At 41.6% G+C, this 15,634-nt stretch overlaps 1 protein-coding gene across 1 annotated transcript; it reads right to left on the bottom strand.

The window, feature by feature from the left end:
• Nucleotides 1–1,901: 1,901 nt before the first annotated feature.
• On the bottom strand, nt 1,902–13,917 carry uri1 (URI1 prefoldin like chaperone). The gene is made up of 11 exons (XM_030425815.1): nt 13,490–13,917; nt 11,410–11,444; nt 6,165–6,243; nt 5,764–5,899; nt 4,556–4,647; nt 4,401–4,464; nt 4,067–4,250; nt 3,724–3,973; nt 3,489–3,628; nt 3,040–3,280; nt 1,902–2,664 (listed from the first exon to the last, which is right to left on the bottom strand). The coding sequence occupies exons 1-11, from the start codon at nt 13,559–13,561 to the stop codon at nt 2,476–2,478; spliced, it is 1,482 nt and encodes a 493-aa protein (XP_030281675.1). The 5' UTR covers nt 13,562–13,917; the 3' UTR covers nt 1,902–2,475.
• Nucleotides 13,918–15,634: the final 1,717 nt, after the last annotated feature.

Here is a 15,634-nt window from a genome sequence, read left to right as displayed (position 1 = left end):
CCTTCATCACACAACTCTTAAAATCCCCCTTAATCCCTGAAATGTAGATCTAGCGTGTGTGTGTGTGTGTGTGTGTGTGTGTGTGTGTGTGTGTGTGTGTGTGTGTGTGTGTGTTCGGACCTCTTACATAGTTTGCATGCTACATCTCTTTGTGATGTAGTTCTACTGTGTTCTGGCGTATATACCTTCACAGCTTAACCTACATAAGTCCATTGATCCGTGTCTCACCAACATAACGCTAGCATGTTAAGCGTTGCCTAATCTGTCTCATGCTACCTGGATTTTCATATTGGAGAAATAATCCTGATGAAGGAGGAGAAGGGGGGGGGCGGAGGGTGCAGAGTCACCTCAGGACCTGTTTAAAAGCTTCTTATCAGAGACCTGCACTCCCACCATTTAACTAAAAGGGGAGTGATAGCCTTTCAACTCACAAGCTGCAGCTTTAATTAAAGCTGCTTGTGTGTGTGTGTGTGTGTGTGTGTGGTAGAGGAAGTGAAGGGTTGTGTGTGTGTGTGAGAGTTGCCCCACTAAAGAAAAAAAAATCCTAAACTACATCAAACAATGTGATCGTCTGCTCAGTTACATGGAAGGAGAGAAAAACAAATCCCGTCTTCTGCTAAACATATTAATCACGGGGCTGAAAATGATTATTGTAAGTAACTCCAAACATTCGCAGACCACAGACCGAACTGTCAGCGGGAAGAGGAGAAAAATAAAAATGTAACCCCGACCCTGGAAAAAAGCCACTTCCATAGTAAGTGAACTGAAAAGTTTATCTGACAGCTGTTCTCACTTTCAGATGAAGACAAACACATGAAGCGCATATAAGCTGCTGAAAAACATAAAAAAACAAACACATTGTTGAAGATTAAATCTGACTTTACATTTTTTCTGGTTGGTGGCAACATCCCCCTCCCCCAAAAAAAAATGTGCTCAATGTTCAACCACACCAGGATTTTGGGTTTCCTTGTTTCCCCTTTCTTATAATTTCATATAATTTGTTGGAGGTGAAATTATCCAAACGGATGATAACAGATGACAAACATATGTTTCTTCTTCTTCTTTCCTTTCACAGTTAATCATCTCACAAACCCTCCGATTCGTCACGTGACCGTTGGGAAGCGGCTCGAACACACAAACACATCAGTGAATATTTGCCAACAATAAAATAATGTCATTTATTAAGTTTTGCTAAATTTCTCATGTAGTTGTTCTGAACTTACAACTTGTATTCTCAGTGTGTGTGTCACAGTTCTGACTGGAAGGAGTACTTTTCCTTCTAATTTCTTTAGAAATTCAAAGAATCCGTTAATTGAATCAGAACTAAGAGCTTTAAGCGTTACACAGTCAGTGATGTCACGGCGATTCCCGAAATCCACATGTCAAATCACACAGCTGTGCGGCTGTTTTATATCCAGCGCCTTTTTCTACAGCTCACTGACGGAAACCACCGACTGCAGACCTCTAAATCAGACTTTAAATTTGTTTTTTGGGCCCGCGCTTAATTTGATTTGTTGCCACAGTGATTGCCTTTGCAATCCCCTCTCTCACATTAGGACTGCACTTTGATTGTACGTTCACTAACGGGGAAAAAGGCATTTTGTGTTCAGTTTGCTTCGCAGCTTTTGATTAAATGTTATTGCTCTCTTACAAAGTTTGGCTGCAGTACGCAGAGATGGTGCTTTTGCTTTAACTCCTCACGTTTTAAACCGCACAACAAGAAAACTCCCAAGGAGTGACAGTAATTCATGAAAGAGCGTTATTAGCTCAGCCTGCAGTTTAAAAACGAGGTATCAGGGGGCAAGAATGTGTTACGATTACACACCATCGCTTCACAGTCATGGTGTGTAACTGCAACACATTTCTGTTGTGATGAAGGCAGAACATCAATCAACAAGATGTTAAAGGAACGAGACTTTTAGCCAAAATCTTTTATTTTCCTTTTAGTCTCCATCAATATATTTTTTTTGTCTTTACATAAAGCTCGTCACAAAGGAATACATACATTCATTAGGCAGGTGAGGGAAGGTAAAATGAGCACTAACAGGCACCTGATTGTGTTTAATGATCAGTAGAAACAAAACAAGGCAACTCATCACAAGCGGCAAAGCCTAGAAGCTCCACCGACGACCGGCAGAAGCACGAATCAACAGAGGAGCCGAACAAGAGACGGACAGCGATCAGGTCAAACAGGCCCGGGAGAAAGACGGGAAAGCAGTTAAGCGCCATTTATATCGTTAGGAGTAGATGAGCGTTTATCAGTGTTAAAAAGTTACAGTCGTTATTCGATAACATCGCTGCTGTGCTTCTTCTCATCGAACAGTCCGACTCAATAACAGAAACCAGGAGAGGAAGGAAGTTCTGCTGCGTCCCGCTCATCAGTCGTAGAAAAGAAACAAAGGCTTTTTTTTTGTTGAAAAAACAGAACAAAACAAGAAGTTATTGTGAAAAATCAGATTATCTGCTCGTTAACAGTCACTTCTGCTGCAACCTGGCAGCTTTAAACTTCGACACCCTCTTCGGGGGTTCCTGGGGCGGAGGGGGGTCAGGCGCCACCTCCTCCTGTTTCCTCTCCAGGATGGTCGGCAGGGCCGGCGGAGCGATGGTGAGATGTGGAACCGCCAAAGGCATCGGGTCCTTTTCAACCACCGTGCCGGAAAAAGCCTTCAGAGGAGAAAGAGAGAGACAGAAACCACGACTGATCACTTTCACTTTCACTCAGACTGGTTCGACATTACAGGCTGAAGCTACAGAAGAAGAGTTTCTCCTGTTTTAATGACGCATCCACGTGTTCATATCGCCTCTCGTGACTGACAGTTAATGACTGTTGGACCACACGCAGCTTCCGCTTTAACTTAAAGAGGTTTCTGTGGGAGTTTTGTTATGTTCTCATTAAGGGGATCTGAGGCTCAAATGTGTAGTTTTCATAAGCTGTTTCATAATAAAGATATATTACAGTTTTCTTCCGCGCTGTAATTGAGATAAAAGACCAAAAAAAAGAAACTAGACGGAGATGTCGTTTTCTGTTTTTTTTATAACCTCAAATTTGCTGCTGGGGTGCAGCGGGACCGCCGTGGGACTGTCCTCCTCTGTGATGCCGTCGCTGGTGTCGCTGTGCGTCGCCTCGTCGTGGCTGAAGCTGCGTCCGATCATCCGCCGCTCGTCGAAGTCGGCGGCGCTGCTCTCGCTCGTGTCGCTGCACACGCTGTTCTCTCGGCTGCGTGACTTCAGGATGGACTTCCTCGGGATGGGCTCCCCGTTCTTCACATCCACAAACAGCCTGACAAAGGAAACACACCTCAACACTGTTTACACTTCACAAGACACAGAAGTATTCGCTTCTTCTTTTCTCTGCGAAGCTCCTGAACTCCTCAACACCCAATAAATGTGTGCAGCTTCAGAAACTACAGCTGAAATTTCCATCTTAAGTTGTACGATGTCAATAATGTTGGTGGGTCAGTAATTTGGGTTCAGTGTTTGTTTTTTACCTGTAAATGTCGGCCGGCGTTGTGATTTTGTGGAGTTCGTGATGCGAGTGTCCGTTTTTCTTTTTCCTCTTCGAGTGTTCCTTCTGTTCTTTCCTTTCGCTGAACTTCAGCATGGTGTTTTTTCCAGTGTTTATTCTCACCTGCAGCAAAAGAGGGTGAAGGAAAAAAAATAATCAGAACAGAAATTAAAAAGCAAATCTGTAAAGAAATGTTCAGAGTCATTCATCAGTCTGACCTTCTTGGGTTCGACCGTGTGAGAGAAAAAGATGGTGGGCAGACAGTCGCCTTCATCCTCGTCGTCGTCGTCTTCATCCTCTTTCCCGTCGACACTCGGCGGCACTTTACTGTGCGGCGCTGAGCTCCAGCTGGGCTTCAGACTCAGCCCGTTGACCCGAGTCTCAGCCTGTCCGTCTTTCTCTTTCTCCTCCTCCTCGGAGGAAGAGGATGACGTGTCTTCACCGTTCATTTCTGCGTTGTCAGATAACCTGCAGGAAAAACATTTTCATTTTTACAAACGTCACAAACTTTGATTTGTGGCCGTTTATGAAGGCTACAAAGACGAGAGCGCGTTCATCTACCGGTCCTGCTCGTCCTGCAGCTCCTCCAGTTTCTCCAGTTCGTCCAGTCGAGCCCACAGCTCCTCCTCGGTCAAGACGCTTTTCCTGCTCCCTTCATCATTCTCCTCCTCCTCCTCTTCTTTTAAATCCAGAACAGCATCCAACTTGGGCTTAGAATTTGGTTTGTGAGCAATTCTTTGCTTTCCTGTCAAAGCAGACACGATGGGAGAGAAATTCCTGACCTTTTCTTTATCTTACATGACATCGAATTAAAGAACAGGTTAAAGAGTTTCTTTGCTTCCTCAAAAGAAAAGATGTGCGAGTAAAATGAGGGCAGAAAAAGGCTGACAGGTACCTTTGGTGAGAGCAGCCTCATTGTTTCCGGCATCTTCTCTTATGTCAACATAATCTCCTTTGCTCTAAAAAAGAAACAAAGTCAATACGTGCGTACCCATTTATGTATTACGCAACATCGTTATCTGTGAGACGACTTGTAGTGAAGCAACGTACGGCCGACATGCTCTCCAAATTCTTCGCCAGGCTGACTCTGGCTTCAAAGTTCTTCATCGTCTTTGACAGATCGTCCAGTTCCTTCTTCACATCTGCAGAAGAAAAAAAACAGACACATCATCATAAAAACGTTAATTTCATTCAGAGAGTCGGAGGCAGACTGACAAAAAAAAAAAAACCCCATCAAGCAAGAAATAAAAAAACCTGGCTGCTGGCTAACGAGAGCTTTAAGGAGAATATAAACGGTGACAGTCGGCTGCTGAAAGAGTTAAAATCCTGAACAAGTTGGGGGGAAAAAATTGAAAAATGATGACACAAACAGTTCATAATATCTTCTGCCCTGAATACTACTCCGGATCATTAAATCTTGACAACAATTAAGCCCTTTTACTAATAGCAGCAGAGGGCCCTTGTTTCCATGGCGATCGGGAGCCCCTCCAGTCAGTGCATCAACTGGAAGTGAGGAAAGGTCAAACACAGAAGGCCTGACAACTCAGCCGCTGTCTGACACATTTCAGCTAGCTATGTTTGTATTACAGCACTTAGCTCTGTAATAGCGGGGTGGGCCGGGTCAGGAGATGGGAGGAGGACGGGGGAGGAGGGGGGAGGAGGGGGGGAGGCCAGACGGCTGCGGATGGGCTGTGGCAGCACATTTCTGCTTCACTAAACACTCTAATAATGTTCACATCAGAGATCGTTACTTGGGCCCATTTGACTCGATATGAGATTTTCAGACCCGGAATGAGCAGCGGGGGCAAACGCAGTGTGTAAGTACGACTACGCACAACACACGTTAGAGCAAACATGTATTTTATATTTTAAGGTTTTCACAACAGAAGCAGTGACGACCTGCAACATACGAATCCAAGACAGTAAATCAGATCACATCATAATGTGTCTTTTTAACCTCGTGTGAAATAAAGCGACCCGCATGTGTCGAGAATCATGAATGCTCCGACTGTTATTAGAAGCATGCATTACAGTTCACTGATTAAATAAAACATCTCAAAAGTTTATCCCCACATCTCACAGCAAATAATGGATCAGGCTTAAGAGGAAGTTAGTCTCCCGTGTTCATAAAAGCTGGTGTACTGGCGCCCTCTGCTGGGCGAACAAGAGAAGTGTTGAGTGAGCTCATTAAAATGACACAATGCTGTCATTTTCTTTTTTTTTTTTTTTATCCCAGAGAGGACAGAAAACAGACTCACATTTCATCCTGTGGCTGACAAGTTTCTGCGCCTGCTTGGCGGAGCATTTGGCGAACCAGTTGTCACCGAGCAGCGCCGTGACCTCGTTGGTGTGCACCAGCTTACCGGGCATGAAGGCCAGAGGGCCGAACGGCACCTGTTTACAGCCGAACAGTCAAGACGGCGCAGGTGGAGGAATGTGGACATGAAAGCAGGAGGAAAGAAGAAACAAAACTTTTAGTCACCAGATTCAAAATATACATCTTCAGGATCAGTTCCTGCAAAGTTAATAATATCAACCCAGCTTGTGACTCTGGTAAAAATGCCGTTTGCAACAGGAATTCATTTTAAACCTGACCCATGATGCACAAGTGGAGTGTCTGTTTTTTCTTCTGTGCACTGTAAACAAGGACGGCACTCACCATGATGTCATAAGACAGTTGCTCTGGCAGAGTTTCGAGGCGGTCGTTCAGGGCTTCATAGTCACCTGACACCTTCTTCCTGCAAAAGCATCGGTTCACGCTGACGTTAGGACAACAGACACTCACATAAATGCTGTTTACATGTGCTGCCACAGATCTCCTCTGAAGCCATTGTAATCCAGATCTGTCTGTCTGGTTTATTTTGGGATATTAAAGCTGCAGTGTGTAGTATGAAGAGGCAACTAGCAGAACAGATTTGGCAGAAATGGAATGTAATTTTCATAAGTACGTTTTATTTAGCGTACAATCACCTGAAAATAAAGAGTGGCGGTGGTTTTTATTACCTTAGAATGAGCCGTTTATATCTGGACGCCATGTTTCTACAGGAGCCCAGAGTGGACAAACCTGTCACTAGTGGGGACTTTTTGCCTTGACGCTTATACATATTGCACGATAACATCTACAGTCAGAAGTTTACATTTTTATCATTTTTATGTTCCCATTCTGTTTATCCGCTCTGTGATTGTGTTCATTGTTTCTGTTTGTTATATTAAAAAAAATCACCTATTTTTGAGATTTAAATAAAGGTTGAATGGATGAATACACTTGTGAAAAACATGTATATCACAGCAGTCTTCACTTACAGCTCATTTTCTGTTATGAAAAGTTTAGTTTAGATCTGAATTTCTTTATAAAGTCTTCTGAAAATGTCATAACCTTAGAATGAGCTGTTTATATCTGGTCGCCATGTTTCTACAGGAGCCCAGAACGGACAAACCTGTTAATAGCGAGGAGAAAAAGAAGAGTGAGCGGCTGCTGTTTCCTGCCAAACAGGCTGAATTGTGAGTCGTTTGAAACCTGATGGATGACATTACTTGGATTATGCAAAAATAAACTAAAAGGAGCATGAATTATTGTCGAAGAAACAAAAACTCCAAGATGCTAAAAGAGATCCGGACAAGCAGCGGCATCAAACAAGAATAAACATTTAAGCTTCCTTTCCAAGACTGGAAATCTCTGAGGACAGAGAAATGTTTGCAGACTGATGTTGGAGTCCTGATTTCTGCTGGACAGGTCAGAGTAACCGACTGTAATATATATATTTCCCTCACTGCTAAACCTAGATAATGTACAATGTTTTTTAGCAGTACATTAGTTGTAATGAAAGAGATGCACACCAGAGTGATAACATATGAAGAGCTTTAGGCCTGGGAGCGTTTGACTTAATGTGACGGATAAACTGAGGAGAAGTCTGATCGTCACCGAGTTAAAAAATTCTGTGAATATTTTTCTCAGTGCTCCATAATTTCTTTGTGTTATCCCAACACATGTTTGGGAGTTATGACCTACAGTTTTATAGACTCGATAAGTAAATACATCTTTACCTGATCACTGTAATTAGCAGAAATAGTAGACGTTGTTGTGAACGAGTGTGTGTTTAGAAAACTGTCCGTGAGGGCCACCGTAGCTTCTAGAGCCATACTTGACATATTACACACTGTACCTTTAAAACATGTGTATTTATTCATTCATATCTACAGTATTTTCTACTGGACTTGGTTTTGTTTTGTCTACTTTCTCTGTAAAGGTCACAACATCAGATTGTATGTTTTTAAATGTAACAATGTAGGAAGTTGCACCAACGCCTTCTGCAACATAATCAAAGAGATTTCACATCACTTATTTCTGACTTTATAGACTTTCCTCACTGGTTTTCTGATGAGATCTGCTGGAATAATCTGTATTTTTTTGTTAAAACCACTGACCCTAAAAACAACTCATCATATATTCAGGTAATTTTCAGTTAAAGGGGGAAATATTAAAACAAAGATATGTTTTGCTGACTTTTACCATCATGTCACAATGCTACACGTTTCGAATTCCATACATGCATTTGAATAAGCTTGTAATAAACTGACAGCAGAGAGAGTATCTCAAATCTTCTAGCATGCAAAATAACCTTTTACAACCTCTTCTTTTGTTTTTTATAACCACATGAACTCTACCTGTAGTTACACACTGTACGGCTTGTTGCAGCGCTCGCAGACAGGAGGCGGTACTGCTGGACTTTTGGACCCACATGAACAATAATCTGGCTTTACAACACTCAAATTCACAAAACAAGCCAGAGCAATGTCACAGAGTTTAGCACAGAAGTCACCACTCGGTTTACTGGAGCACCACGCGGGTGTTTTCAGTTGTTCTGCCTGATTAGTCCTCAGTACCCTGCTGGAAAAACCAGCACAGACCAGCACCAAAACACAACATATGCTGGACTTGCTGGTGACGCAAGTCCAGCATATGTTGTGTTTTGGTGCTGGGCTGTGCTGGTTTTTCCAGCATGGTTTGGATTAAAGGTGGATGTAACTGTCGGGAATCATGCGAGGTCACCGGACACGTTGAACCAAGACGTATAAAAGTGTCGTCAAGCCGTTTGTAGCAGACGAGTTAAATTATCCTTTCAAGAATACTAAAAGCACCCCGCTGCTTGCAATCAGCAGAAAAGGAAAAATGAAGTTACACCAAAGTAACGCTCTGACAGTTACTGCACAGTGTTTCCACTTTATCTACCTGATCAGTTCTGTTGTCGGGACTTTGTGTGTTCGTCTACAATGTGTCACTCACTCTCCTGTTAGCTTTGTTGCATCTGTTCGGCTGGAATCACCTTTATCATGCAAATAGCCCCTTTTTTTCCCCCAATGAAGACATTCTGACACATCAGTAGCGACGGGCAGATGGTACCAACGCTCTGAAGCTTGTTTCTGTCTGTCTCGTGGACTGTTTCAGTGCATTTTGAAGGTTTTTACTGCTGAAGCTCTGCAGTTGGCACATTAGCAGGATAAGAAGAGACGAGCGTAATTTAGAAACGTGTCGACATAATTACATTACACGTACGTTCGAGTGCGACACCAAGTAATAATGTAATGAAAGTAAAAGGCTAATTTAATGTATCGTTCTCCAATTACATTGTGACTCGTTAACTATATCGCATAAATATCAACAATGAGGTTTGGAGTCACGAGCCTGCAGCGACTCTCAAGGTGAACTGAGCTTTGTGTCAGCAGACGTATTTCACATCCTCAGACAGAACCTTTATTTTATTTGACATATTGAACAATAACATCTACAGTCAGAAGTTTACATACCATTTATATTTTATGCACCACAATTTTATTTGTGTTTTGCCATGTTTGCTTGTTATTTGTTATCATGTTTTAATTCCCATTCTGTTTATCCGCTCTGTGATTGTGTGCGTTGTTTCTGTTTGTTTTCATATTTTTGCACCTATTGTGTTTTATTTTATTTGTGCTTTCGACATGATTAAAAAAGATTTATCGAGGCTTCAAACAAGGTTGAATGAATGAATACACTTGTAAATAACTTGTATATCACAGCAGTCTGCACTTACTACAGCTCATTTTCTGTTTTCACTAAATGAAACACACGACTTTGTCACAAAAAAACATTCATGAAGTTAATTATAATATTTTGTTATAAGTCCGTTGGACACTTTCTCCTTAATTAGGCGCGTTTGATAGCCATCCACAAGTTTCTGGTCGTCCTCTAGCTGAGTTTTAATCTCTCGTCTTGACAGAATGAGTGAAGTTTAACTGAATGTGTTGAAAAATGAGAGCTGTAGAAATCTTTGGAACTGAAAACTGCCATGAGATACATTTTCATTACAAATGCATGTATGTAAACGTTTGACCATGACTGTATCTTTAATGCAGCACTTCTGAACAAAACTCAACTCATGCATTAAAACTGTAGACGTCCTGGACTTTAAATTTTTGAGCTTCGCTGTGTAGAATGACGTACGGGCAGAGTCTGACACTAGAAGGATGTTTTCACATTCGTTGCTGAAAGTGTAAATTTCTCCTGTGCTCGTTGAAAATCTCGTTTCAAGACTATAATTTGTGACATCACAAATAGTTTGGAAGTCAAACACAAGTGTGATGTGGAAACATGAAGCCTCCAGTGGACACACAACGAGAATGGAGGGAGAAGAAATAGGAGCCATTTTAAGGATCTTAACTTTTTGCTGTAATAAACCATGTCAGACACACAATAGAGTCTTTTTTATGCCTAAAGCAACAAAATGAAACTTCCTGCAGACAGATGGTTGATCATTAAGTCTCGTCTCCAGATTGTCTGGGTCGAACACCAGTCAGAAGAATCAGCATTCAACAACTTGGGTTTGAGACTTAATGATCAACTGTCTTCCTCCGAGAGGTTTCATTACACTGTTTGTGTGGAGGGACTCTTAAATATCAGTGAGGTGTGCTGGTTGTGAAGGGCAGTCTGAAGTTTCATGGCAATCCAGACGTCAACGGTTTGTTTGTTCAACGCTTTAAATCTTTTTTTGGCATAAGCCAAAAAAAGCCTGAAAGCTTCATAAGACTTCATCCGCCCATCGCTACTGATATTGTTCCGGCTGGCAGACAGTCACGCTGTCACGACCTGCTGGGACTCTTGAATCCAACAGAGCCATTGTTAATGTTACTTGAACACCTTTTCCAACTATCAAAATCTCTGCTGTGGAAAAAAGGTGCATTTTTATTTTAACGCCACCGAGCTGCACCGACTTTAACCTGAGAAGAGGTCTTTCTTTGTCCAAAAGGTGAAACACTGACTTACAAACCTTCACATCAGCTAAAGACAATCAGACAGAATGACTAACACATCACGTGTGGGTGTGAAAGGCCTTCAAGGTTGTCTGTGCGCTGAAATTGCTCCTCGCAACGGCATTTTTTTTTTTTGAATCGAGAATAAACAGGCTAATTACGGCGCACTTGAAACAAACGCCTCTGATTGGTCGTAGAGTGTCTAATTTGTTGATTTTGACCAGAGCTGGCACTCTCAAACGCTGAGCCTCAACACGGAATAAAATCCCGCTTGATTAATTGCGGGAAAGCCAAACTCGTGGCGGCTGTCATTATAACATCATTAATGCAGTTCTAACGTGGAGCTACACCAACTGTGTCTCAAGTAAATACAAACTTCACTGATGAATTAAGAGCTGATGATGACTGACCGTTTCATTTCTATTACAAATCAGCTGTATTCAAAAACGTGTATCACACAGAGACAAGCAAGTGCAAGCAAGTTGTCTGTGGGAAATAAATCTATCACATGTGAACACATATTGACCTGCTGGTGTTTCCTGCTCGGTGCAAAGCAATAAACTGAACAATGCTATCAATATGCAACTGTGGAAATAGTGCACGAAATTCTTGATACTTACCAGTGCTGAATCCGACTTTCACAGTCTTTCACCACCTGTTTCAGGACAGATCATTTCAAAATGAATCACAATGAAAATCTGTGCAACCTACACAGCCTTGTGCACAACATTTAAAGAGGTCATGTGATGCTAATTTTCAGGTTCATACTTTTATTTAGGGGTCCTAGTAGAACATGTTTACATACTTTGATTTTCAAAAAACACATTATTTTTCTAGTATGGTGCGTTGCTGCAGCATCCGGTTTCACGCTGTGCCTTGAACGCTCAGTTTTGGCAATGGAGTGAGACGTCTCGCCTCTGTTCAGTCTTTGACGAGAGCTGCACATGAGCAATACGTTACGGGCAGGATGTAGCCAATCAGAGGCAGAGTAGGACGGGTCATGCCGAGCAAGGTAGTGCGACCGCTACAGCCATAAACATATATACGTAGACGCTGCATTGACTCGCTGGATCGCCTGTTGTTGTGTTTAGTATTAATTACAACAGAAATCCCTTTAATTGTTTAACTGGTTGAAAGGTCATAATATATTGTGCATATTTATAATAGTAGCCTCCTGCAAGTTATTGTATACAATAAAATAAGTGTCTATAATATTCTGTCATGCAGTGTTTCACTTCACTGCTAAAACAAACGACAGCAGACTCTCTGCCAGGTGCAGTGTCTTATTTTGATTTGCAGACTTTGTTCATTTTTTGTCTCAGTGATGTCATTATTAGAACTTTCGTGAATATAAATCATTGAATATAAAAACTGATTAATCAAAATCAGTTAAACATAAATGTTTGTGCTTTTTATTCAGAAAACCCAAAGTTTTCACGTCAACTAGTGTTTGTTTACAGATCGGACCTGCCACATCCAATATGGCGGACACACTAACATATCGCGGCAACAGGACAGCACAGCCAATGCGGCGTCCACGTGTAACCATGGCTGCGGTATGACCGTACACGCTTGAGCCCGATTCCGATCCCGAAACACCGGCAGAACAAAACGAACCACCTTCGCAACCAAGACTGGAGCAGGAAGGTTTCACAGGGGTGGTAAGTTATTTTTTTGTGACTATCTTTTATTTCAAATATAACGTTTTAACTTAAGTAATTTCTCTACATCACAGTCTGCTGACTGACTATAAATATATATTCACTATAAAATATACACAGCTGTACCGCAGCCATGGTTACCAGCTGTAGCAAGTTATTTTAGATCACACTACCTTGCTACTACTCTGCGTCTAATTGGCTACATCCTGCAGGTTAAGTAATGTGCAACGCTCGTCACAGATTGAACAGAGGCGAGATGTCTCACTCTGTAGCTAAAACGGTGCGTTCAAGACACAGCGTGTAAAGAGGCGCTGCAGCAATTAACCATATGAGAAAAATAATGTGTTTTTTGAAAATTAAAGTATGTAAATGTATTCCACTGGGACCCCCACATAAAAGCATGAACCTGAAAATGTGCATCATATGACCTCTTTAAGGAAACGACACACGCAGAGAAGCAGGAAGAGAAATAACCGGATCAAAGAGGCAAGAGAGGAAGACAAAAACACAGCTGTCAAAACTTCATCCAAGTGGTGCAGGAGGACATTTTGCACAAACAGCTCGTCACTGTGATATATGGTGACACACACACATTGTTGTCTGTTGGGCAGGAAGATGATCTGCTGGAAGAAAAAAGCATCAACAACAGACACACTCCTCAGATTGTGTTGCTGTAAACTTGTTGTATCATGTGGGAACTTCCTGCAGGGATTATTTAGCATGATAGCTAATCCGCAAGATGGAAGGTAAATAATCTGCATGACAGCTAGAAGATTTGCAGACAAACGAAACTAAAAACACCTCCAGGCGACATAACAAGAAGTAGAACATGTGATTAGGGTGTGTGAGTGTGTGTGTGGGAAGCTTCTGGAAAATGGACAACACAACAACATCCTGCTAAACACACACACAGGTGAGTACAGTGAGTGCACACAGGTGTGTTGTTTGACCTGTGGGGAGGTCAGACACCTCCACTGTTGGCTAACGACGGACGGAAGTTACCAGCCAACCGACAACTTGTTCAAAAAAATAAAATTACCTTCTCGTGTTCCTCGCGGAGCCTGGCAACTCCGTCCACATGCTCCACATTCATGTTACCTTTTTCGGCCATTGTCAACCCCACGTGCACGTCAGGGGAGGTGTAGGTGGTGTTGGGGGGGATTCGTGTCGTGTTGTGACCCCTAAATCAAAATTCAAAGCCTCAGGGGTTGTTGTGAGTCCTAAAGAAGTGTTTATGAATGCAGCAGCAGCTATTCCTGAGACCCGTTCCGGTCGTATTCATCAATGAGGCGGCGGTAGTTCTCCTCACTGTCGGAAGTGATACCATCTCACACAATCATTTCAGGATTTCTGCATGATGTATCCAGAAATATCCGCGTTGTTTTCCGTTGTTTTAGTATTCCCAAGATGAGCAGATATTCCTGGTCACTCTCGCTGCGACATGCGCCTCGGTCCCCCGTCAAGACAGCACGGGTGACACCGGAACTTCCGGTCGAGATATTCAGAATAAAAGACTTTTTGTGTGATGAAATGCTAACAAGATTTTTTTGTTTGTTTGTTTGATTCTGCCATATGCACAGGACATACAGATATAAGACATGTGGTTATCTCAGACCTACTGTGTTATAAGAAAATATGATACAAAACATAATTTATAAACTATAAACAAACCCTGAAAACACCGAATAAAAATTCAAGGCAAGTTTTTTTTGTATTGCACAATTCAGACACAAGGCAACCCAAAGGGTTTTACGAGGGCATATTAAATTAAAAGACATTAAAACCAAATGGGAAGACATAAAAGAAACAAACGATTGAAACAAGTTAAGAAATAAGAAAATAAGAGAGGAGAAGAGTAAAGAAGATATGTGGCAAATAATAAGTGAATACTGCTTTTCCATGTTTAGTTTTGACTCTAGTGACTGAAAGCAGACCTGAACCTGAGGGCCCCAGAGGTCTGGATGGTTCATAACATGACAGCAAGATCAGAAATGTATTTTGGCCCAAAACCATTCATTAATGAAATGATTTGTAGCTTTTATAAACAATTATAGATTTATTTGTCGATTCTGCCATATGCACAGGACATACAGACACATGACTTGTGATTAAGTCAGACCTACTGTGTGATAGGAAAATGTAACAATAAAAAAAAAACTGTAAACACTGGATAAAAATTCAAGACAAGTTTATTTGTACAGCACAATTCAGACACAAGGCAACTCAAAGTTTTTTTATAGGGGCACGCAATTACATTAAAAGACATAAAAAATGCATTTAAAAACAAGTGGTAAGACATCAAGAAACAAAATATTACAACAAGTTAAGAGGCGTGTACGCTAAAACAGAAGAGGTTACAGCGCAGTTCAAAGCCTTAAAATCACTTCAGTGAAAAGCAAACAGGAATGTCATCAGCCTCAATTTAAAAGAGGTGAGAAGTCAAATTCATATCAACAATTTAAACTAAATGTTTTTTCAACTAGGAAATCATGATCAAATTTGCAGATATTCTGCTTGTAAATGACATTGTTTCATGGTATGAAAATAATATGCTACCATAATCCAGGATAAGGTGGTTATGTCTCTGTCTTTAGTCATTTCCTGTGTCCTTGTGCTTTTGTCTGTTTTTCAAACACTTATATGTTTTAATGTGCCTAGGTTCTGATGTGATTTGTTTGTGCTTTATATGCTACGTGACAAACTGTCCTCATATGTGCAGTGATTCTGGAGTAGTGGTTGTCTTATAACCTTGTTTGTTCTTATATGTTTTGTCTGTTTTTTATAAATATATAAAGTAACATGAGATATATATATATATAAATAAAGTCTGTTTCTCTCTTCTTTAATACTTGTACATGCTTTTATTTTGAAGACAGAACAATGCACGTTCCGGTTGTCCGCTGCATGACGCACGCTTGACGCAGCTCTTCCTCCATGTCTCCCGGTGTACTCTGGGTAAATGTGGACGATGGCACAAATGTAAACAACCATCGTTTTCAGCTGTCGAGCTGAGGTTCTGCTGCACTGACCGACACACTGAAAACACTTCCGGTGACCTGTCCATTAGCGAGGCAGCAGCACGTCTCCTGTGCGCGTGACACTGTGTTTGTGTCCGTAGCTGCACAAACATCGTAGTTACACACATTATTGTAACACACACTGTACATCCACACAACGGCCCACA

The sequence above is a fragment of the Sparus aurata genome, chromosome 8, assembly GCF_900880675.1.
Source record: "Sparus aurata chromosome 8, fSpaAur1.1, whole genome shotgun sequence".
Classification (NCBI taxonomy): Eukaryota; Metazoa; Chordata; class Actinopteri; order Spariformes; family Sparidae; genus Sparus; species Sparus aurata.
The sequence above is the reverse complement of the archived record's forward strand: the minus strand, read 5'-3'. Positions and strand labels throughout refer to the sequence as shown.

What these genes read in the sequence shown, in the direction of transcription:
- uri1 (XM_030425815.1), bottom strand. Translation starts at nt 13,561, where the DNA reads ATGGCCGAAAAAGGTAACATGAATGTGGAGCATGTGGACGGAGTTGCC. An exon ending in GAAAGTCGGATTCAGCACTG is followed by an intron (nt 6,244 to 11,409) that starts GTAAGTATCAAG and finishes ATGCTTTTGCAG; the next exon opens with GAAGAAGGTGTCAGGTGACT. An exon ending in ATTTGGAGAGCATGTCGGCC is followed by an intron (nt 4,465 to 4,555) that starts GTACGTTGCTTC and finishes TTTCTTTTTTAG; the next exon opens with AGCAAAGGAGATTATGTTGA.